We start from the raw sequence: 23,432 nt of genomic DNA, 5'->3' as shown, positions 1-23,432 counted from the left end.
CTTCCTCCGGCTGTTGCCGTTGACACATGGCTACATGATTCATTGGGGCAGCTGTCGGCGACATGGTCCCGACGCGTCTTAGTAACGCGCGCAATATACCGTAGCGCCGCCCCGCACGCGGGCGTGTCAGCCTGGCAAGTTGAGCCCCAGCACCGGCACCATCGAAGGCGACAAAGACAGGGGAGAGCCGCAGCGTAGCGACCGCCGAAAGGTCCATCTTCGCTGAGCCGAGCCGAGCCAGACCAGCGCTGGGTGGTGATAACACCGGCGATGCCTTCCCTCCGCCACCGAGCCCGAGCACCGGTGCGCGTCGACGAAACTGCGTCAACGCGTGCGAGACCTCGCCAGGCGATTTGCAGTCAGGCTGCTGATCTTCCGGCGCTGGGGCGCTTCAACCACGCGCTTCGACGTCGTGTGGGCCACACAACCTCATTTCAGGCTAATTTTGGGCCAATCCGCTTGGGGCCATGATGCGTCGTCACCCGTCCGGATTGGGCTTCAAGCTCCGCACCTTCTCTACCCTCCCTTCCAAACCCCATATATCCCATATCCATTATCACAGTGCACACCAAATCCCAGTCTTCCTCACCAACAAACCTACCCACAAACTACGCCGCATCCGCCGCCCTCTCGACCTCTTCTCCATCGCCTCCCGCAGAGTATCTGCTCTCGCAGACCCGGCGTGGCGCTATGCACCCGCGAGCGACAGAGCCATCAGCTCCCAAGGCAGAAGCGTCTCCATTCCCCAACACTGCCCTCGAGCCGCACGCCTCTTCCTCCTCCTCCTCCTCCCGCCTCCATCGCCCCTCCCTCCCTCCTTCCTGACCTCCCGCATGCACCCGTCACTGAACCTCGAGGCCCTGTGGCCGTCGCCGCCTTAAGCGCGCGTTGCCGCGGCGCCGCAGCCGCAGCCCGCGCTCCGCCCTGGCGCGCGCCGTGTTCCCGCGCGTGATGGAGTTCAAGGTCATCAGCCGCGAGAGCGACAAGCACGAGTTCATGCCCGTGGTGTACCTCATGGACCGCTCGCCCGCCTGGCGCCGCCGCGTGCCGTCGCTCGTGGAGCGCGCGCTCGTGGAGGACTACATCACGCCGCTGGTGGCCGAGATCCCGGACGACGCCGACGCGCGCCAGCTGGCCACGGTGCGCCGCGAGATGGCGCTGCGAGCCAACCTCCTCGACCCGTTGCGGCCGTCGCTGGACGCCGCCAGCACCGACGAGACGGACTACAAGATGGGCGTGCTCGTGGACTTCGCCCCCACGCCGGGCAATCCCGGCAAGGCCGCGCTTAATAAGGTCGTGTTCCAGATCGCCACGGCACTGCGTGCCGCCAGCTACAGCCGCGCACTCGTGGTGCCCGTGGCCATGCACTACTGCTCGGCAGCCAGCTTCCTGGACGTGCGCCGCTACGCCGGGCTGCGCTACGGCGCGCCCGTGCTGCTGGAGGAGCGCGAGGTCGCCATCTTCGGGGAGGACCCGACCGAGTTCACGCAGCACTTCAGCGCACGCCTGCGAGCGGCGCTCACCATGCCCCCGCCGCCCTCCGTGGCGCAGATCGAGATGCTGCGCCTCACGCGCACGCTGCACGTGTACTGCGCCAAGGTGGTGCGCGACGACTGCTTCTCCCGGAGACAGCGCGCGTCCATGAACGAGGAGATCATGCAGATCCACTTCCGCACGTCCAACCATCCCGCCATGCACGAGCTGAAACGCAATATGGCGGCCTATTGCGCAACGCTCAAGCACTGGAAGCTGCGAGACGAGGACATCAACTCGGCCAGCGTGCTGCTCGCCGTCGAGGATGTGCCCAAGCACCCGCTGCACTTCGTGTGGCTGTTGGCCGCGGCGCTGCGCTTCACGTTCAAACTGCCCGGCCGGCTGTTCCTGGCCAGCGCCTGCGACCTCATTTACCGCTTCCCGCCGCGTAAATCGCACAACAGGACGCTTCCATTGGTCGCCGCGGCGGTCAAGGCCTCTCTGGGATGCCTTGCGCTTGGAGTGCTTGTGCGTGCAGTTCCTGCGAGCATTCTGGGATGGATTTTCGCCGCACTTGTGGCGATTGTGATGATTGTAGATGCGGCGACGGCGCACACTGCAGCGGCTGATGTGCAGCACCTCACCCAGCACTGGAAGAAGCTCCAGTTTTACGTGATGGATGCGGACGAGTTGACGCGTCTGAAGGAGACGCGAGCTGTGTTGGCTCGCAGTATTCATGACATCGTGGCACGCTATATGTGCACCGACCTCCCCCCTCCGGTTCTGCAGGACGCGTCCAAGTCAGCGGCTTCACCGACCTCTGTGCTGCTGGACAACGATGAGTACACGCTGAACGCGCACCACAAAATATTTATTAACGCGCCGCGCTCGTTCCCGCTGTCTTTCGCTGCGAAGATGAAGGACCCGGAGATCGCTCGTCGCGTCGTATACGCGCCGAAAATGCTGCGCGATGAAACCTGGCGTAACGTTTACGAGACGTTAGCACCTGTGCACCTGCGCTTCCGTGTGGTGCTGGCTGACAACAAGGGCGACAATTTGCCAATGGACGAGCTTATGGCTACGCCTTTCTTCGGTGCCGTGCTGTCCGCCTACATTTTGTACCAGACGCGCTGCGCTGAAGAAGAGAGCAGCACCTCTAGCTCCAGTGGAGATGATGCTCACTTGACGCAGGATGAAGTGCAGCAGGAGCATGCTCGTGTGTACGGCCAGACTGAGCAGAATGTGGACGAGCAAGCTCTCGGAGGCTATGGCTCCATCCAGGAGATTATTGACGCAGCACTGCAGATGGCGCAGGATGAAGAGGAATTGACGGAGTAAGACGAATGAATGTGTGTAATACAAACTTGACTGTTGAAATGATCATGTTGAAGTGGTCGCTTTCAGATTTTAGCTGTATCCTGCGAACAAGGGTGTGTGTGCTTCGTTAGCGCAGCGCGCGTAAGATTCATAGGCTGTAGGAAACAATCTGTACCTTGTGCCCTGGCCGACCCAGCAACTCCCCCTTCGTAGCCCACCGGTGCGGATCCATACAATCGTTGTGCATCTTGTCTAGAACTTTTCGTTGGCGCATCTGTTGACATCAGCAGCTTGTCGATAGTATCTCCGTTCCTACAGTTGAGGTTGAGATGTTAGTACCTATGCCAAATAACCTGTTCTTGTGCTTTGAGCTCGCTCACCTCGCAGTCGGAGAGTAGCTTCCGGCCTTCTGCAGCGGCAACTTGGGAACACCAAATATGTCGAGTTGTTCACGCAACTTGGCTTCCTCTGCTTCAAACATGCGGATACGGTGAAAGTTTCCGCGGGATACCTAGATCAAGAAGCATGTGAGAGCTGCGAAGTGAAGCTAAAAAAGAAAGTTGGCCCACGTTACCTGGCCTTTGTAGCTGCTGGAGTAGGCTGCAACATCCTGGAATGTACTGGACCCGCAGATGAATCCTTCATCGTTCGTGCCCAGATCGGATTTCCTGGCAGCCCGAGGAGGACTGCCCATGGAGTGAACGACAGCAACGGATGTATTGGTGGGCATTGGCACGTTGCGTGCCACTTGTGCAGCTTGGAACTCGCGTAACTTGCGTTGCATCAAGTCTCCCAGGCGATCCACGACACCCAAGTCGGTGCAACATTCATACATCAAGTTCATCTTCGAGTTCTACGAAGGAAAATGCAATTCCAGTGTAAGAATGCTGATCAAAACTACTTTTGGAAGTAATCTACGAACGTACAAGTCCGTAGACCTCCCGCTGAAGCTTGTCGTTCTGAGCTTTTAACTCTTCAATGGCGATTCTGCTCTCCATGGCCTGTTGATCGATATCCACATCATAAATATCGCATTTTACTGCACAAGTTAGTAGTACAGCTCACCTCACGCATCCATTGCCCCGTCGTGGGATCAAACTTCTTCCCATCGGGACCGTATTCGCCTCCTTGACCTCGTGGTGAGAACATCTTCCGCGGCGACAAGAATTTCAAAACAACTCATGAAAAGGAAATGCCAGCGTACCAGCTCGTCCTCCAGACATATATCACCACGCTAGCTCAAAATAGGCAAAGTCTCATACCGCATGGTCGTCAAATGGTGTGCCATGTTAGAGAAATGGCTCAGCATGAATATGCTCAAAGGCCTACAGTGGAGTAAGACCTCTATGACGCCGGCGAAGAGAGGTATGATTTTTAGCGAACTCGCGCTTCAGATCTGCTCGCGCTGCACAGCACGGTCGATCGTCACAGACTGGGAGTACGGGTTGTAGCGAGCCTGGAATGGCTTCTTCAAGTCCTCGCAGAAGCCACGCATCTTCTCCTTAGCATCAAGCTGCACACGTACGATGCAAACATAAATCAGCAACATACTTTTCTGAAATATGTCAACGTTAGCATTCCATACCAGGCTGTCAGCCACGTAGTAAACAGGCTGGTAGGTTGTGATAGGGTATTTTTGCTTGCAAGCCGAAAACGGGTCCCAAGGGCGGTATTCAGGCACTTCAGCACCTGCAGGGCGGTTGGTAGCACAGGCGTACTCCATCTCTCCAAAGCTCGAAAGCAGTCCAGCGCCGTAAGCCTACACAACAATTATTACGTTTAGTGTTAGTGATTCAATACCGCCGTCTGTAGTAGGAATACAGCACTACAAACCTTGTATTCACCACGCTGCTTGGTAAGGCCAAACTCCACAGAAAACCAGTAGCACTGTACCCGACATAGACACAAGAACATGCTTAGGTGATGTAACGTAAGTGTGACGATTGGAGAAGCAAACGTACTGTGGCAAGGCGCTCGATCTCTTCGTCAGACGCACCGAGAGAAGCCAAACCAACTTCGTGCGAAAAATCAGCGAAATCGGGGTCCTATTGGCACGAGAATTTGGCGGTTAGATTATGCATTTCATTCATGAACATGTAGCCACTTCCGCAGAAAAATGCACGTACCGCAAACATCGGAGCGTGGCCCATGAGTTCGTGGCAAATGTCAGGCTCCGGCGTGTAGAGCGGCATCGAGTGGTGGCGAATGTACTGGGTACACGTAGATCAATGCGGTTAGCAGAGATCAAATCAAATTGCACGGGTAGTGCCCATTCTTACCTGCGTCGAGAAGAAGACGCGGAAAGCAAGGCCGTTCAGAAAGTCACGCGACGACAGCAGACCTCCAACGGGACGCAGCGTGAAGCCAGTGCACTCCTTGAGGAAGTTGGAGATATCCTGCTGCTGCGGGATGTTGTCCTCAGCGTACCCGCAGTTGCTCTCAAGCAGCGGGATGATGTAGTTGAACTCGTCGCACGCGTGCTGCTTCCACATCTCCTTCATGCGCTTGTAGATGACTCCCCACGTTTTAATCTGATGCAAGCAGCAAGCGAATTGCATCACATTAGCTTACAGATCAACCACGCGTCACCGTAGTTCACAACTACAACGCACCTCGTCCTGCGTGTAGTCAAGACGCGGGATCGGATCTCCCTGACGATACTTCTGGGAGATCTCGGCGAACATGTTGCGGCGCTTGCGGTACACTTGGTCCTTAAAAGAGCACAACATCAACGTCAGCTCAACCGCTCCAGTGCCTGCATCAGCTGAGCGCTCCACGTACGTTGAAGCCCGGGTGGTCCGACTCCAGGTCTGTGCCAGCGTCCAGGATGTTGGCCACGGAGCGGTCGAGCTCCTTGATCTTGCGAGGGAACCACGGCACTAGCAGCAGACAAAATGTATCATTGAATAACGGTCAGTGCACCAAGAATCTCACACCCCTGAGCGTAGCAGCTCACCCTTCTTGTCGTGCAGCACCACGACGTCCAGGCAGTTCCGCTGGAGGTCGGCCATGAGCTCGTCCACGGCTGCGTCGCCGCGCTTGCCCTCGAAGTCGATGAAGAAGCTGTAGTTCATGTTGTGGCCCTTGGCGGGGCGCGACTCGATGCGCGTCATGTTCACGTCGTGCTTCCAGAAGAACTTGAGCGTCTCCTGCAGCGCGCCGGGGCCGTCCTCCACCTGCAGCATGATGGACGTCTTGTTGTCCTCGCGCAGCGAGCCGTACGAGCGCGTCGACTGCAGCCACGAGGCCACGAGCGGCGCACGCGCGTTGGCCGGGCGCACCTGGGACGGCAAAGAGGACAGTTTAGACAGGACAAGAGGGAGCGCCTTCATTAGAGGGTGGTGGGACGTACGCCGTGCGCGAGGAAGGAGGTGCGGGGGAGGCGGGCGAGCGAGCGCAGCATGGCGGCCAGGTGTCCGGTTGTTAAATGTGACGTTGGAAGGTGACGCTAGGGGCCTTGAAGTTCCACTTCTGATTGGACGCCGAGATCCGCGTCATAACATTGTAGGTTGGGATCTGAAATCGTACCTTTCATGGGGTATAGTGAAATCAAGTGTAATGATAGAGGGCAACGTGAGAAACAGCGTGTTTGACCGATTTGCTTCAACATCAAGAGCTCGATTGTATACTCCACACACGCATTGATAATATACATACATGCCTCCCACCGATAGGACGATAAGCTCAATGAGACGCAGGGTTTCAGTATCTCTGTCCATGTGCCGCCGAGCTTACCATGGTACACAGTATTCAAACTCTCCACCACCTATCTGGCATCTTCACGCTGGTAGCTGCAGGCTTTAGCCTAAAGCTGGGACTATCATAGCGTGGAAGTGGGACACTACGTTTTCTACACTTCTTTCGAACCGAGCAATACCCGTACACGCAACCGTCTTCGTGGCATCCGAAGCTCTCGTTTCGACCACCTCGACTCTGTCCCAAATTTGCGTGTGCATGTCTGTGGTCCACATCACAATCGTACCCAGCCTTTTCGTACGCCAATTTTACGCGTACTTAACTAATCCGACTAATAAAACCGTGCTTTTAGAGGGAAATCTTTCTCCCGCTTTTCACTTTCGAGAATAAAGCAAGCACGCAACCGAAGGACGACGATGAAGCTCACGGTCAAGACGCTGCAGGGCGTCGCCTTCTCCCTGGACGCGGAGCTCACGGACGCGGTAAGCAGTTGCTCCACTCTTCTCCCCGCGCAGCGGCACGTCCGCACGCGCCTCTCTCGCCCCGCGGCGCGCTCCACAAACCGCAGCAAAAGATCGGCGCAAAACAACAAGAGAAACCCTCTGACCATCACTCTGTTGTTTGTCCTCGCCAGGTGTCGGCCGTGAAGCAGAAGATCGAGGGGCTGCAGAGCTTCCCCGCCGCCCAGCAGAAGCTCATCCACGCGGGCAAAGTGCTCAAGGACGACAGCACGCTGGCCGAGTACAACGTCAAGGAGAACGACTTCCTCGTCGTGATGGTCACCAAGCCCAAGGCGCCCAAGCCCGCTGCTGCTGCTGCCCCCGCTGCTGCTGCTCCGGCTTCTACTCCCGCTGCTGCGGCGCCTGCCCCTGCTGCTGCTGCTGCTGCCGCGCCGGCAGCGCCCAGCACGTCGTCGGCTTCTAGCAGCTCGTCGGCCACCGCCGCGGCCGTGTCGACCCCGTCCGCGGCCCCGGCCACGACTGCTGCCAGCTCCTCGGCCGGAGACGGCAGCGGCCTCGTGGCGGGCGAGCAGATGAGCGCCGCGGTGCAGCAGCTCGTGGACATGGGCTTCCCCGAGGACCAGGTGCGCAGCGCGCTGCGTGCTGCCTTCAACAACCCGGAGCGTGCCGTCGAGTACCTGATGAACGGCATCCCGGAGCAGGCTGCGGCGCCCGCGCAGACGGCTGCTCCGTCTGCTGAAGCTGGCGCTGGCGGCGACGACGCGGCCAACTCGCTCGAGGCGCTCCGCAACCACCCGCAGTTCGATGCGCTGCGTCAGCTGGTGCAGTCCAACCCGGCGGCCTTGCCAGCGGTGCTTCAGCAGATCGGCGCGCAGAGCCCCGAGCTGCTCCGTTTGATCCACCAGAATCAGGACCGTTTCGTGCAGATGCTGAACGAGCCTATTGGTACCCGTGACGCCGGAGCAGCTCCGAGTGGTGGAGCTGGCGGCGCGCCCTTTGACCTGGGCACGGGCGGCGGCGGCGCCATGCCCACCCCGCAGCAGATCCAGCAGTTGGTGGACTCGCTCACACCTGAGCAGCAGGCTCAGATGGCGGCACAAATGGGAATGACCCCCGAGCAGCTTCGTGGTCTCTCTCAGATGCTCAGCAACCTGCCTCCTGGAGCTATGGAGCAGATGATGGCATCTATGGGCGGTGAAGGCGGCCTCGGTGGACTTGGCGGAGGCGCCGGCGCTGGCGCTGGTGGCCACCGTATCATGCTGACCGAGGAGGAAGCGGCGGCGGTTGACCGACTTTGCGAGATGGGTTTCGAGCGCACCGACGTGATTCAGGCATACTTGGCATGCGACAAGAACGAGGCGTTGGCGGCCAACTTCCTTATGGATAGCGGAGACTTTGGCGGTGGCGCTGGAGGCGCAGGAGGCGACGACAACGATGACATTTACGGCTAAATATCATACACTTGAGCGAGCGAGCGCACCCAGGCTTGGCTGGCAAGACGCGCGACACTCCTCTTGCTTTGTAGTTCGTATGCCAAGCTTCTTGTGGTGATCAGAGTGCCGCCTTGTTCTCGCTGACAGAAATACCGATGGGGTTTTGACTGATGACGTGTTGTACAGTGCTGGATCGCTTTTGAAACTTGCGACCATTTTTGTAGGAGCATCCCAACTTGGGACCCAAGCGGCCTGATCCAGCGGCCTGTGAGAGCTGTCCTTGAAGTTCGCAACAGGTTATTGCCCCAGGCCAGAACAGACGACGACGAGGTCGTAAAAATACTTCGCTGTGTTCGGCGGTAGCTGCGTCCTGGTGACTCCGCCAAATTTGGTTTCGGTTTGGCCTGCCTCGACTTCCCACGCGTCGAGATAGCAGGGCGACGTGGCATCTCCCGACTTTCGGTGGTTCCTGCACCCGTTCTGCTCGCGGCTGTAGATCAACAACACAGCACAAACCATGGGTGAAGAAGTGGAAAAGCACGTGCTGCGCAAGTACGAGTTGCTGCAGAAGCTCGGCAAAGGCGTATGTACTTGGCAATGCGGTTTGATTGCCTTCTTGTCAAGAATAAGTATGTTGTTAACGCTCGAGGGGTGTGGGCTCGTGTGCAGGCGTACGGTATCGTGTGGAAGGCTATCGACAAGAACAATCGGCAGGTGGTGGCTCTGAAAAAGTGCTTTGATGCATTTCGGAACGCTACGGACGCGCAACGCACTTTTCGAGAGGTCATGTACCTGCAGGAACTAAACGGCCACAGCAACATCATTCGTCTGCTGAACGTGGTCAAGGCCGATAACGACCGTGACATATACCTCGTCTTCGACTTCATGGGTAAGTGATGCAAGGATTGTCATCGTCGAGACTTGGTCCTAACAGCGTGCTTCTCGGTAGAAACGGACTTGCATGCGGTCATACGAGCCAACATTTTGGAAGAGATCCACAAGAAGTATATCATCTACCAGTTGCTGAAGTCTCTCAAGTACATGCACACGGCGGAGCTGCTGCATCGCGATATCAAGCCGAGTAATCTCCTACTAAACTCGGACTGCCACACCAAGCTCTGCGACTTTGGGCTTTGCCGTTCCGTCGCTGAGATCAGCGGACCCAACCCCGTTCTCACTGACTACGTCGCTACGCGCTGGTACCGTGCACCCGAGATTCTGCTGGGCTCTACAAGGTACGCCAAGTCGGTGGATATGTGGGCAGTTGGTTGCATCGTGGCCGAAATGGCCACCGGTCGACCTGCGTTCCCCGGCACCTCCACCATGAACCAGCTCGAGCGTATTCTGGACGTCACCGGTCCACCATCACAAGACGACATCGAGAGTATCAAGTCGCCGTTCGCCAACACAATGCTCGAGAGTCTGCCGACACCCAAGCAGAAGTCGCTGGAGGAGCTGTTCCCGAAGGCGTCACCCGAAGCGCTCGACCTCATCAAGCAATGCTTCTGGGTACGTGAGCGATTGCAACCATCGACACTGCACCGACATCTATCTAACAGCTTTATTGTGTCTTTGTGTTCCTTAGTTCGATCCGTCCAAGCGGATCTCGGTTATAGACGCGTTGAAGCATCCGTACGTGGCCCAGTTCCACAACGAAAAGGACGAGCCCAGTGCCCCGGCACCTCTGCAGATTGTCGTCGACGACAATACCAAGTATTCCGCTGCCGACTACCGCGACCGTCTCTATCGCGAGATCATCAAGAAGAAAAAAGAAGTTCGGCGGAAAGCCGGCGAGCAAGAAGCAGCAGCATCGGGGCCGACTACCGCGCAGTAGACCAGGCGATACAGCCTGGAAGGCTATCCTATCGCCATTATTACCGCAAATTAGTCATTTTTCACAAAAAGGCATAAAAACACAAACTCCCGCATACTTTGTTCGAGTAAGTGCGAATTTAACGTTAAAAAAGCACCGATCGGTCGGGATAAGACGCCACTTTAGCATCGTCGAAATGGTGGCGATTCGTGGCGCGCTCGTGTCCGCCGTAGCGGGCGGCCTGGCGTCCGCGCAACGGCTGCACCCAACCAGCCAGCGCGCTCTGGAGCTGCAGACTCAGACGCAGCCAGAGCAGCAACAGGAGCAGGAGGAAGAGACAGCGGAGCGCGTCCTATCGACGGACGACGAGGGGGACCTGGTGTCAAACCTGCCAGGCTTGGACTCGACGATCCACGTGACGCAGCACGCAGGCCGAATCGCCCTGGGTGACAACGACAAAAACACGATTTTCTACTGGCATTTCCAGGCCGACAAGGACGCGGACAAAGTGCCACTCGTCATCTGGTACATGAAAATTTTCTAAGCAATTGACTTATTTTTGCGTTGGCGACTAACTTTATTTTTCTCTGCTTATTGTTATTTTTTATACCTAGGTTGAATGGGGGTCCTGGTTGTTCGAGCACGCAAGGGCTGTTCCTCGGCAATTCGCCGTTCAAGCTGAAGGACGACTCGACGATCGTCAAGAACGAGCACAGTTGGCACCAGTTCGCGAACCTTTTGTTCGTCGACCAACCGGTAGGCACGGGCATGTCGTACACGCGGGGGAACGACTATCGGGCCGATGAGAGCGCTATTGCGGATGATTTCCACGAGTTCTTGACCAAGTTCTTGCAGCGGCACACCGAGTACCTGTCGGATGGAGATGGCGGGTTGCAACACTCGCGGGAGGTGTACTTGTTCGGAGAATCGCATGCGGGTCGATGGATTCCAGAGTTCTCCGAGCGGATTTTGCAAAAGAATAGCGACCCAAATTATCAGATCAAGGTTGACTTGGGAGGTGTGGGCATTGGAAACGGGTGGGTGCACCCGCGGATCCAGTACGAGTACAGTGACTATGCCCACGGACTTGGTCTGCTGACGTTCGGCCAGGTGAGGTCGCTCAAGGCTTCTTACGCTACCTGCTTGGCTGATCTGGATGCTGGGACGTACTATTCGAAAGACTGCCTGGGCAATATGGACGCTATCACGGGTAGTGTCAAGACGGGCAACGGAGGGAACAGCCTTAACTTCTATGACGTACGGCAGTATGTGCATAGTGTCCAGGCGTATCCATCGGGTCAACAAAACATTTTCAAGTATATGAACAAGATGGAAGTGCGCAAAGCTTTGCATGGAAACGTGGACAAAAACTTCCGGTTTGACCTCTGCAGCAACGGAGTGTGGCGAGCACTGTCGAAGTTTGACGGCGTGAGCACACTGGACAAGGTGGAGTCACTTCTTCAAGGAGGCCTTCGAATGCTCTTCTACAATGGACAATGGGATATGATGTGCAATCACTATGGCACGGAGAAGTTGCTGCTGAACTTGAATTGGAATGGTTCTGATGAGTACCAGCAGGCCAACAAATACACGTGGCGTGTACAGGGCCGCCAGGAACCTGCAGGCTTTGCGCAACAGGGTGGTAATTTGACCTACGCGGTGGTTACTGGAGCGGGTCATATGGTCCCCTTGGATGTGCCTGATGTGGCTGCAGATATGCTGCACCGCTTCGTGAACAAGCTCGAATTCAACGACAAACAGCAAAGCGTCTTAAACACGCGTTTAAATTCGACTGATCTCGAGGTCTCGTTTTGTTACTCGCCATCGGATGTGTCTGGCACCGACGTCGCATACGCCGCACAAGATCAGACTGGTGGAAACAGCAACCACGTGCACATCGGGATCACGTGGCTGTGGGTGGCGCTGGTCATCGCTGCAGTAAGCAGCATTCTGGCTGTGTGCGTGACTCTTGCTTGCCTCCGCAACCGAAGATATGGGCGATCGGACCATGAAATGATTAACCAAGTGAGCGACGATGAAGATGTGGACCAGTTGGACGACGACGAGGAAGAGTATTCTGACGAGGAAGAGGTCGGGGAGAGCGCACTCGTGAATAGTGTGAGTCAGCGCACCCCAAGTCCTCGCTCTCGAGTGACCGAGGTCTAAATGGTCAATATTTGGTGTCTTTAGTCAACGTAGCTTGATGCGTCAAAAGAATGTGCTCTCACCGTAGAACAAACACTGATAGAGACTTGACGTACACTTGAGTTCGTGCGCGATCTATTTGGGAAGCCAACCACATAAAAGTAAAACTAGAATCGAGCAGTTGACGCGGACTCACACATATGATTCTCGCTCCTGATGAGCGCCGACAAACCTCTAATACTACCGATACCAACAAGCGCCCATTTCGGGCAGGCGCATCTCGCGCGCTTGCTCAAGTAGCCGTCTTATGGCATCGGGCCAAGGGCTCCAAACTTTCCAAATACTCTATCGATCGTGCTGAAGCTCTGGACAAATACTGCGAGCGCACATGTGGCCTTCGCTGTTGCTGGAACTTTTGGTCGAATGCATTCCTGCTAATGACCCTAAACGCGGGCCGAAGGGCAACATTGGAGCTTGTTTTCGTGTTACTATTATCGTTTTCTCCGTTGCGGCTGGAACTTTGTTTCAAGTCCGAGCAACAGCACCTGGTGTAGCACCAGAAAATAATTGTACTTGGGGTACGGTGCATGTTTGGAATCAGCAGTTGTATATTCCGGTTCCCGTTTTCTGTTGTGTTTGTTGGGCTTACGGCTGGGACAGGCGCTCACGTTGGAAACGCTATCGCTTATCTGCTGAGTGACATTGTTTGTTATCAGCTTTATATTTGCCACCCAAGGGGAACAACAATCGCATCACTTCTGCAGAAATGAATTCTTTAGTAACTATTCCGGCTCAATGTTTTTTGTTTGTCGCCCAGGGAGTGCTCGTGGCAGTCAACTTGACCCTTAGTTCGGTGTTTACGGCATGCTCATTCAAAGAACAGGTAGTGCTTCGTCTCTTTTTGCCTGTCATCAAACTCGGTTTAATGTTAAAGCACTTCGTAGCGCGACTCGTATCTGAGAATCCATTCCCGCCGTCGTGATATTTTCCGTCGATGTGTTCAACGGATTTTACTGTACAGCTCAATTTGTAACCAGGCCTCCAAATCCTGGTGGACCCGATGTTGATGATTGCATTGACTTTCTTCAATACGATGATGTCGGAAAAAATGGACGCGGATGTTGGCGGAGAAAGCGAGTGATTTCGCTGAGCGTCAGATTAACGCATTGCCCAAACCAAGGGAGAGTACATATCCACCGACAGAGTTGCTGGGACGGCTATCGGGAGCGCCATCCCTGGCGGAATACCGAGGATTCGACGTCCGTCCAACTGGATCACAGTTTTTGGAGCGACAATTGGAAGTGGAGCCAGCTGCACCAGTGGATTAGCTCGAGCATCGTACAACTTGTATTCGGCATTCGCAAAGTCGGGATCGAACTTCACACAGAGCACGCACTCAACTCCTGGCATCACAGCCCATATTGATATCGCCGTGTGGTTGAGTTGTCCTTGTGCCATGCCCCACGGCTGTGAGACGCCAATCTCAATTTTGATCGTCCGAAAATCATCAAATGTTGGAACGCCTGGAGGAAGCACGGATCCCGGTGTTGTTCGGCGTGGTCCATAACTGAGGTCTGGGCACCATCGTCGCCCCTGAGAATTCTTGGCGGCCATGTGGCCTTTGAGCCATCGACGAACATTTTGCTCGAAAAATGAAGTACCTCCGCTAAACTCAATAACATAACTTCCGTGCGGAGCGTCGGCAAACTCGATGATGTGGATCTCTCCAGCGTCAGCAAACCATTCAAGAAAATTGGGTCGAACGATGTGTCCGTCGCTGTCAACAAACGCGTTCCATTCATCTTCCGTCGCCTGGCACACACACAACGTGCCAGTCGCCGGTGGAGGCTGTTCCACTGCAACTTCGAGAGCAGCGTTGATGCGATCAATGCTGGAGAGAAGGTGAGTAGGAAGAGGAATCATGATCGCCGGTGCGACTGGTGCTACCACGGCTGTCGCAGCGACCACTGCTGTAACTACAGATCGAGGTGTAGCGATCGCGTCCGCTGCCTCCGCCGTCGATTTTCTTTGGACTGGAAAGGATCTCACCGCTGCCTGCGACGGAGCTCGGAAAATCAAAGCTTGGGACGAGGTGACGGAGAATTGCTTGATTTTCATTTTAAAACTAACAATGGTTTTGTACGCAGCTGCAAGCTTACTTCCGCATTTCACGGCACGATGAAGAAGTCCCTGCTGCAATATGGCTCGAACGCGAGCTGGGAGGTTCCGCACACACTTGTGAAGAGGTTATTGAGTATGTGAGCGACAACGGCTGACGACAGAAAGGAGATGTAATTGCAGTGTAAAATCGTATAGCCTAAAACCACTCCGCCTTTCGAAGTATTTTAGTTCAATTCGAGATACATCACCAACAGTTCTTCCGTGCCGTGCAGCTATAGAGTTTTTGCAGCGGAACCTGAAAGCATGTTGATGATGTGAAGATGTTCTGATTGTCGACTGTAAAGTTATGTTTAGACCTTCTTCGTAACGCTCATGAGGCTGTAACGCCATAAGTTGGCACCCGAACTGCTGACTAGGCATGGTTAGCTTGTTCTTGTTGTGACGGTCATTCAAAATAGTGCGACAGCATTTACTCTCACTGTGCGGAAATCAGAGACGACAAGAGAATGCTGCTCAACTCGATCGTGCCCAGCGTAGGAGACTCACACGTTCCTCCAGAGCCAAAACCCTTCTCGTCGCTGCTGTTGCATCGAATGATGTCGATTCGAACACGGGTGAAGATCTCCAAACTTGGACAATACTCTGCGAAGCGCGTGGAGGCCCTTGAAAAATATTGCCAGCACACTACCCCGTTGCGAGTGATTTTGGTTTGTATACTAATGCCGTGGCCTGCACTGATGCTGGAGCTTATCACTGAGTGGATTCCACTTCAGAACCCGTCAAGTGGCTGGAAGGCAAATTATGGAGCGTATATCCGACTTTTTATTGCAATTTCATCAGCTGCAGGCGCGGCGCTTTTCCAGATTCGCTCGACAATACCAAAACTCTCACCGTTAAAAATGGTTATAATAGCAGGCGGAAGTGGATGTTGCGCGACTGCAGTGACGGTGGTCGTAGCAAAATTTTGGGTGTTTCCCGTTCCATTTAGTTTCTTCATCTTTGGACCATGCGTCACGGTTACTTTTGTCGGATTATCCCTTTTTCTGCTGAGAAACTCGAGTCGTACAACAGAGGAGGTCCAAGGTTCCCTCCTTCGAAAGCTGTCTCTCATCATCGCTCAAGTACTTCTGGCGACTATCTACATCACATTCAATGTTGTGTTTGCGAGAAGTACATCTGCGGAGCGAGTTCCTCTCGTTCTGATTCTTCCAGTGATGAAAATTTCTCTGAAGCACTTACTGGCGCGGTTGGTCTTAGATACACCAGAATCCATACCTTCCGTCGTCGTCTTCACGGTTGACGTTTTCAACGGCTTGTATACTTCAACATGCATGCAAGCTTCAGGATCTTGGTACACTTCACTTTTGATGATATTGATAAACATCGTGTATACAGTTCTGTCTGCGTTGGACATCAATCGCACTGCTAAGAAATTCCAAGAGTTGGATCGAAGAACTAGCTCACTTGCACGGAAGGAACAAGCGTGGAATACCGTGGGGCCACAAGCAAATCCAAGAACTCGTTCATCCAGCATCATGATAAGCGCCAAATCGCAAAGCAGGACTCAGACAAACCATGAAGTCTCCGTTTTCCAGAATGCTAGAAGCTTGGAGTCTACGAAAGCGTCGATCACCGCCATGAAAACGCAGTTGTCGTCCTGCTTGTTGTTTCAAATGGAATATCGAACATTGGTGGGATACATTGAATCAGTTATTCCGCTACTATACGCGGTATATCTTTCAGTTCTAATCCGACTGCCGAGTGCCCAGTACTATCCTCATTCGCGTTCGCTGACGATCGAACAACTAAAAACTACGATAGCAAGCATTGCAGTGTACGCGGCAACAGAGATTTTATCTCTTGTTTGGCTCCACGTTATGGTGAAACGCAAGCTAGGCTTTTCGTTATTTTATCAATTGGCCTTTGTGTTGGAGACAGAAATGGAGCAGCTTCAAGGCCGATTATTTGTGTGGATTATTATTTTGTTACAAATTACCCTGGCTCACTTTGGTATGTATATTTCCCCCTTCAAAAATGCTGTGGTTTGAAGGCCTGATGTACGGTGTGGTGTGTGTGTTCCTGTATAGGTATGGATTTTACATTCCGCTTCGCGTGGCTTCACCCATAGTTCACCTATACTTGATATACAGCGAGGGTATTTTTGCGTTAAAATAAAGCAAGGAGACGTGCCGAGGTCAGTCCAGTATTGGAATTACTGGACATGTTGTTTGGTGGCCACAGCCTCCGTGCTCACGACCTTCTTGGCGATTTGATTGTTTTCACAAACGCCACGTCGCCGTACTTCGTGGTAGTCGATGTCATCAGCGACATTGCCACTTTACTCCTCCTTAGGTCTTCCACGAGCATTAGCCAGGCGAGGAGCAGCTGATGATCAAATAGTTTTTCTGAAAACTGGGATGGCGTCACCTTGTTGGGACCGTCTGCAGACTTGAGCGTCTGTTGTGTATTCCGATGCAGGGGTGATCGTAACGAAGACGCCATGTGCAGACGCGGACGCTACTCGTTATCGCATTTCGCTGGACCGCTAGGACAACAAAAACTAAAACTGCTTTCACTAGAAAGCTTTCTTCTTACGACCGCAGTCAATGTGACATCAACGACGCAGATGCCGGATATCGATATCAGTGCTTGAGCTGTATCCAGCATTACCATGACAAATGTCGTCGTGACGTTGTTCAAGCTCCAGATCCCTTCGCTTATACGTTATGACGTGGTGAAATATTGCTTGTGCTATCCTTTTTATATTGACTTTTATTTTTACCGGTACCATTTTGTCTACGCTCTTTTTGTTGTTGTTGGAAACTGGGATAGAGCAGCTGCAAGGGCGGTTGTCTGTGAGGATCGTCAGTTTACTGCAGTTTCCTTCAGAGCATGTCGCTGTTGATACGCCACGAAAAGATGGATTACACCGTCAAAGATTAACAACATATATGAGGGAAATGCAATGTAGTCCAAATATATGCATTCGACCCTGGCTGAAAATAGAAGTATTCATCATATTGTCTTATTCCGAGTAGTGAAGGTATGCCATCACGCGCCGTCGCCCCTGCACCTTCGTCGCAGCGATCTCTCCATGATTTTACTGCGCTTCCACGAACCTCTCGAAGTCTGAAGCACCTTAGCACTCTATGGGATTACATGAAGATTTCTGGACTTGGTGAATACTCTGCTGAGCGCGTGGACTCGCTAGATAAATACTGCGAGCAGACACGTTTTGCAAAAGTGATTTGGGTCGCTATATTGATGCCAGTACCTTCTCTTTTATTGAGCCTCTTGGTCGAATGTATTCCTCTTCAAGACCCAGCAGATGGGTGGAGAAGTAACTCGGGTGCCTACATAAGGCTTTGTAGCGTTGTTTCGTCCGGGGCGCTAGGGTCCACCATGTAACTTCGAACGGCGATCAAAATTTCAAACTTGGGAACAGTTGTAGTTGTACTCGGGACTGGATGTGGAACGGCTGCATTGATGATAATGATAGCTAGTCTTTGGGTGTTTCCGATCCCATTGTGCATCAGTATCTTGGCACTTCCTGCCGTGATTCTGTTCGTACTGCTTTTTCTACTGCTTGTCAAGCACCAAGCACCTCAAACAGTACAGATTTCAAGCAAAACTCTTAGGCAGCCGCTTTACCTTATCGCCGCTCAAGCGATTCTAGCGATAATTTACACCTTTTTCAGCGTCCGTTTTGCACGATGTTCACCTACACAAGGTTTTGCACTTCTACTACTTCTTCCGGTGATGAAAATCAAGCTAAAGCACCTAGTTGCCCGATTGATGTCCAGTAATCCAGGCTCAATCCCTGTTGTCGTTGTGTTCACCGTAGATGATTTCAATGGTTTATACAGCTCGATCTGTATACAAGTGTCTGGTTCATGGCTGAGTCTGCTTTTGATCATCGGGCTAAATGTCCTGCAAACCATGCTGTCTACGACAGAGATTAATTGTGCTGCGAAATATTTTTCCTTGCTGGACCGAAGGCGCCGGGTTACAATCGACGTGAATTCAGTCAACATGAACGGGGACGCATCTATTAATGGACCCCCGAGGCGCTCTTCAAGGCTACTGCAAAGTGACAACTCCTCGTTCCACGATTCTCATGACACTCAAGGAAATGTCACGAAGCTATCTGCAAAGCTATTGTTTCTGCTGGAGTATCAAGCTCTCGTCGGATATACTCAAGCCTCCATCCCGCTAATTTAGGCAACCTATCTGATCGCCCTCGTATATATGCCAAGTTCGAAGAACTACCCACAAAGTCGTTCTCTCCCTTCGGAACAACCACGAACAACTATTGGTAGCATCATAGCCTACTCAGCGACTCAGCTGCTATCTCTATCGTGGCTTCACTGGGTCGTGAAGCGCAAACTTGGGTTTTCTTTGCTGTACCAGCTCTCGTTTGTCCTAGCGACTGAAGTTGAGCAGCTCCAAGGCCGCCTGCTGGTATGGATCATTTTGCAGCTCTCTTTAGTGCATTTCGGTACGTCCACCTCGAACTCAGTCGCAAAGTCATGAAACCTACTCGCTAACTATGGTAATCTTTAGGCATGGACTTCAGCTTTAAGTTCAAGTGGCTTGAAAATCAAGCGCCCGACGTATGAGCGGTAGATCAAAACACCCCAATGGAAACAGCCAAATTTCGGAATGATGTTTGCCATCGAACCCCCAACCGGAAATACACCCAAATGCAACTCACAAGTCCTCCTTCGGCTCGCTTGGCTTCACCAGCGGGTCGATGATCTTGCGCCAGTCCTCAAGTTTCCAGGACGAGTCGGCGTCTTCGAACGGGACGCCGTTCAGCGTGTACTGCGGCGTGCCCGTGACCGTCCGCGTGCACGCATACTTCCACGCGATTCGCGTGTGCTGGTCGGCCTCGGTGCCCCCATAGCCCGTCATGCCCCGTTCCCACTGCTTGTCGGTCAGGTTGGGGAACGTCTGCATGGCCAGCTCCTTCAGCTCGTCCGTCACTTGCACCGCGCTCTTGTCCTTCGTGGCCTTGTTCCCGAACCGCTCCTGGTTTTGGTAGAGCGCCTCCAGCCACGGCGTGAAGTGGTCGTCACCCAGTGCCGACGTGACTGTGAACACGGACTCGGCCGCAACGAAGCCGTGCTGGTGGAAGGGCAGCGGGAACAGCACCGCCTTGACCCGCACCTGCTCGGACGCGTAGTGGTCGGCCAGAGCCTTGACCCCGTCGTAGGCCGCCTTGCTGAAGGGGCAGAGCAGATCGATGTACGTCTCCAGTTGCACCTTGGCCTCTCCGCTGCCGTGGCCGATAGTGAATCCAGGAGGTTCGCCCGGAATCGGCACCTGGGCCGCGCCCAAGTGCAGCAATAGCGCCGTAGCCAGCACGGCGAGCATCGACTTCGCCATCATAGATCTGGGATAACTAGTTAATGATTTTTTTGGTTGTCAAATGCAGAACTGATTCTGATTGGCTAGATCTCTCGTCCAATGGGGCGAGCTTTTCATCATGAGGAATCAGATCGGAATTCGCTCAAAGATGGCGCTCTCGACGTTCCTTGCGCGCTTCTTGTTGCTCTCCATGGCGCTGTATGCAGGTGTCGCTGCCCAGAGGATCCCCAGGAGGCCGCCTGGGTTCACGTTGGGAGGCGGCAGTGCTGACGCCGGCGTGCAGCTCGAGTCTTATATCGATTTGGTGAGATCTTATTCTTGCATACGGGATTTGGCGATGATTGGATACTGTTATTTTGATTGACGAGAACTGTATGTTTGGCTGTGTGGGGGCAGTTGTGTCCGGACAGCAAGTCCGCCTACCCGGGGCTGAAGAAGCTAGTGGAGCACTATGCGCCCAATGAGCTGCGCGTTCGCTTCGTGCTGTTCCCGCTGCCGTACCACCAGCACGCGTTCGCGACAGCGGAGGCGGCGTTCGCCATCACGACGACACTAGGAGACACAAGCTTCACCAAGTGGCTCGAGACCATTTACGCCAATCAGGACATGTGAGAGCTTCTGTCTGGTTACATGTGTCACATTTGAATTTTGATTTTTACTGACCTTCTATTTCATGAGTTTTTATTAAAGTTTCTGGAACAAGGCGACGAAGGACATGAGCCCGGTTCAAGTGGTGGGAACGCTCAAGAAGTTGGCTCAGAAGACTTTCCCGTCGCTGACAGACGAAGAATGGGACAAGCAGATGACGGGGTACGGAGGAACGGACGTGGATGACCACACGCGCGAGTCGTGGAAGTACACGTGCTCCAGAGGCATGTCGGGCACACCCATGTACACGCTGAACGGCGTACCTTTCGATGCCGACGCGGACTGGACTTTTGACCAATGGTTCAATGTCATTGACCCACTTGTGAAGGCGAACAAGCCTGCAGTTGACGTGCAAAGTGCGGCGCAGATGGCATGGAAAGATGTCGACTTGAGCGGAGTCCCTCGCGCTCAACCAGATCGTGACGTGATGCATCTGGTGCATTCTGGACAGTGGACTACGACTGCACAAGTGTGTGCAGGGATTGCCGGCGGAGCGAGAGCGTGCGAGTATGTTCCTGGTCGTGCGATGTGCTGCCAGGCGGATGAAGCTTGCATTCTCCGTGAAGGATGTGTGACACTGCAATGAATTTGAGAGATGGACGTTCACCATCACGGCTATCCCGATGAGTCCCATAATGGTAGTCGTAAATGCAATCTAGCACGGGACTCTAGCAAAACACCGTTTGTGCAAGTCCAAGTTGCATATTCCTGACGTTCTGAAAAATCCACCTTAACTAGCTTTGCAATTCCCCCGGCGTTACTCACATCATTGTATCCTGTGCAGCGACGCTCATAATAATGCTTGTCGCCCGGAGAACGGTGTACATAAGAATCTGTCACTGTGTTTTTGTACCACTTTGTCTATGCATTTCCTCGTGGGCGCTTTGTCTATTCATGTCCTCTTGCTGGACATATAACGAGCACAACCACCGTTGAGAAGGCATGCGGTCGAACAGCGCTGTGGTTCCTCATGATTCTTCTTCCGCTTGGAAAATCTACGAACAAATGCAACCACTCTGTGGGGTATATGCATATCTCTCGCCTTGACGCGCACTCAGCAGTGCGTGTGAAAGCTCTCGATAACTACTGCCGGCAATCGCCCAAAGTACGCTTGATTTTGGTGGTCACTCTAGCGCCGCGGCCTGCATTATTTCTCGAGCTGTTTGTAGACTGTATACCGCTTGAAGATCCAGCATCAGATTTGAGGGCCAAGTACGGACCGGTTTTAGATACGCTGTCTTCTGCCGCTGCGGGCTCGCTGTTTCAAGTTCGAGTAATTACGCCAGAACTTCCGTATCCAAGACTCGTCCTTATAACGCTTGGTATTAACATTGCATGCGGTTGGACGGTGGCACTAATACTTCTGACAAGTCTGTGGATCTTCCATTCACGATATATTACACAATAGTTTTGTGGTTTTAGCGGTATTTGCGGTACTTTTCGTGAGAAACGTGCTTCACCTGTTTTTTTTTTTTTTTTTCAGACGATGGAGGGATCGTTCCAGCAAAAACTGTATCTATGTAATCATTGCCGAAGTAAGGGTTGCCACGGTATTCATCGCCTTTAGCATGGGCTCCGCAAAGTGCACTCCTCACCAGCGTTTTGGGCTCCTTCTGGCTTTAACTTAACATTGATAACATTGGCCTCAAACATGTAGTCGCTCGGCTTGTACGAGGCAGTGACGAGCCGTGGTTGCTTTCACTGTCAATGTGTTTGACGGACTCTACAGCTCGATCTGTATACAGTATTCCGGCTCCTGGTTCGCCTCGCTAGTAATTGCAACGATGAATTTCGGCTTCACAGCTTTATTGACCTCGAGCATAATTCTAGCCGTTAATTGGTTTAATGTCATAGGCAGTTTGGATAAAACAACTAAGTGGGCTGCGGCATCCGCTGTTAGTACTTGCAGGCACTCAAGTCTCATGAAATGTGCGAAGCGTGTACTTAATCATCCTAGATCAGCTGTCAAGCGCTATTACTTAACCCTAGTAGTAATTCTTAGAATATTACTCCGGCGTTTTTTTTTCTAACGGTAATTTACCAACAAGAACGATTCTGGAACGTTCTTTCCAACCAGACGCTATTTCGTCGACAGCATCGCTAACCACCCTCTAGCGCGAAGGAGGCCTCCTCCACACCTGCGAGCACCACAGATAGCAACAAACCGCATTCAAGTAGTAGAGAATATGATATCACACAAAGTCGATTGATCCTGACACAAATATATTCTAATATAATCACAAGTACAATATATAGGCAACATTAGTCTGGAACATGAGCTTACAGGATATTATTAAAAAAAATCGACATGTAGTTAGCTTTTGCAAGTCTAATGATAATATGAGCATATTTCATTGTATCGCATACCATATTCTACCGGATCCCAAAAAAGATTCAAGACGAATCCAAGTTATTGTAAAGGATGTATTCAAGCAATACTGTAGATCTAAGGGTATATCATATTCTTTGCAATTATATCGCAACTTTGATGGGATTGGTCAAGTAGGAGGATTCAGGGCCCTTGAAGAGTGTTTTCAGACTAATATTGACGTGTACGGTTTTGATGATGATCTGAATGCACGCATCATTCGTAGGTCTGTACTCACGTTCAGTAGCACTCTAAATATTCTTACTTATAAAAATAGAGCATACTACATTGTTAATGTAGATATGTTGTGCGGTAGGTATTGCTGTCCTTTCGAAACATGTGGAAGAATCTCCAATAGCTGTGAAAAACTGCGAAATCACAAAAAAAATTGTAATACCTAGTTGCATATCGAAAATATATCAATGCCGTACCCAAAATAGTGTGGTAAGCAATGTATGCTACTTTTTCTTCCAAAGAAAATACCATTAGCTTAGAGCTCATTTAGAGCAGCTAACAACTTGGGCATCTTCTCATTAACAAAGTCATTCTTCTTTAGCCAATCGATGTATCCACAATCGAATGAATAG

General features: G+C 52.8%; 8 protein-coding genes across 9 annotated transcripts; 5 read left to right on the top strand and 3 right to left on the bottom strand.

Moving 5' to 3' along the window:
• Window positions 1-951: 951 nt before the first annotated feature.
• On the top strand, window positions 952-2,811 carry IUM83_13807 (Gamma-tubulin complex component 2; the record flags this gene model as incomplete). The annotated part of the gene is made up of 1 exon (XM_067938507.1): window positions 952-2,811. One exon carries the CDS (start codon window positions 952-954, stop codon window positions 2,809-2,811), a length of 1,860 nt encoding a protein of 619 aa, XP_067790841.1.
• Window positions 2,812-2,873: 62 nt separating this feature from the next.
• On the bottom strand, window positions 2,874-3,939 carry IUM83_13806 (phenylalanine 4-monooxygenase; the record flags this gene model as incomplete). Of its 2 annotated transcripts, none has more annotated exons than XM_067938506.1 (6): window positions 2,874-2,884; window positions 2,966-3,102; window positions 3,171-3,301; window positions 3,365-3,643; window positions 3,717-3,791; window positions 3,856-3,939. In XM_067938506.1, 6 exons carry the CDS (start codon window positions 3,937-3,939, stop codon window positions 2,874-2,876), a joined length of 717 nt encoding a protein of 238 aa, XP_067790840.1. The 2 variants fall into 2 exon arrangements, with proteins under 2 accessions (XP_067790840.1, XP_067790839.1); XM_067938505.1 differs by having other exon boundaries at window positions 2,881-2,891.
• A 241-nt stretch (window positions 3,940-4,180) lies between these two features.
• IUM83_13805 (Phenylalanine-4-hydroxylase, henna-like protein) lies at window positions 4,181-6,193 on the bottom strand (the record flags this gene model as incomplete). The annotated part of the gene is made up of 10 exons (XM_067938504.1): window positions 4,181-4,303; window positions 4,376-4,549; window positions 4,624-4,677; window positions 4,752-4,835; window positions 4,917-5,000; window positions 5,070-5,321; window positions 5,403-5,501; window positions 5,572-5,669; window positions 5,747-6,071; window positions 6,143-6,193. 10 exons carry the CDS (start codon window positions 6,191-6,193, stop codon window positions 4,181-4,183), a joined length of 1,344 nt encoding a protein of 447 aa, XP_067790843.1.
• A 709-nt stretch (window positions 6,194-6,902) lies between these two features.
• Window positions 6,903-8,398, top strand: IUM83_13804 (UV excision repair protein RAD23; the record flags this gene model as incomplete). Its single annotated transcript, XM_067938503.1, has 2 exons — window positions 6,903-6,968; window positions 7,121-8,398. The coding sequence occupies 2 exons, from the start codon at window positions 6,903-6,905 to the stop codon at window positions 8,396-8,398; spliced, it is 1,344 nt and encodes a 447-aa protein (XP_067790842.1).
• Window positions 8,399-8,897: 499 nt separating this feature from the next.
• Window positions 8,898-10,214, top strand: IUM83_13803 (CMGC/MAPK/ERK7 protein kinase; the record flags this gene model as incomplete). The annotated part of the gene is made up of 4 exons (XM_067938502.1): window positions 8,898-8,963; window positions 9,050-9,269; window positions 9,330-9,889; window positions 9,966-10,214. 4 exons carry the CDS (start codon window positions 8,898-8,900, stop codon window positions 10,212-10,214), a joined length of 1,095 nt encoding a protein of 364 aa, XP_067790837.1.
• Window positions 10,215-10,389: 175 nt separating this feature from the next.
• Window positions 10,390-12,359, top strand: IUM83_13802 (Serine protease family S10; the record flags this gene model as incomplete). The annotated part of the gene is made up of 2 exons (XM_067938501.1): window positions 10,390-10,718; window positions 10,808-12,359. 2 exons carry the CDS (start codon window positions 10,390-10,392, stop codon window positions 12,357-12,359), a joined length of 1,881 nt encoding a protein of 626 aa, XP_067790836.1.
• Window positions 12,360-19,169: 6,810 nt separating this feature from the next.
• Window positions 19,170-19,850, bottom strand: IUM83_13801 (aspartate aminotransferase; the record flags this gene model as incomplete). The annotated part of the gene is made up of 1 exon (XM_067938500.1): window positions 19,170-19,850. The coding sequence occupies one exon, from the start codon at window positions 19,848-19,850 to the stop codon at window positions 19,170-19,172; it is 681 nt and encodes a 226-aa protein (XP_067790696.1).
• Window positions 19,851-19,977: 127 nt separating this feature from the next.
• Window positions 19,978-21,063, top strand: IUM83_13800 (uncharacterized protein; the record flags this gene model as incomplete). The annotated part of the gene is made up of 3 exons (XM_067938499.1): window positions 19,978-20,133; window positions 20,226-20,437; window positions 20,520-21,063. The coding sequence occupies 3 exons, from the start codon at window positions 19,978-19,980 to the stop codon at window positions 21,061-21,063; spliced, it is 912 nt and encodes a 303-aa protein (XP_067790838.1).
• Between the last annotated feature and the right edge of the window lie 2,369 nt (window positions 21,064-23,432).

The sequence above is a fragment of the Phytophthora cinnamomi genome, assembly GCF_018691715.1.
Source record: "Phytophthora cinnamomi strain GKB4 chromosome Unknown Contig44, whole genome shotgun sequence".
Classification (NCBI taxonomy): Eukaryota; Oomycota; class Peronosporomycetes; order Peronosporales; family Peronosporaceae; genus Phytophthora; species Phytophthora cinnamomi.
The sequence above is the reverse complement of the archived record's forward strand: the minus strand, read 5'-3'. Positions and strand labels throughout refer to the sequence as shown.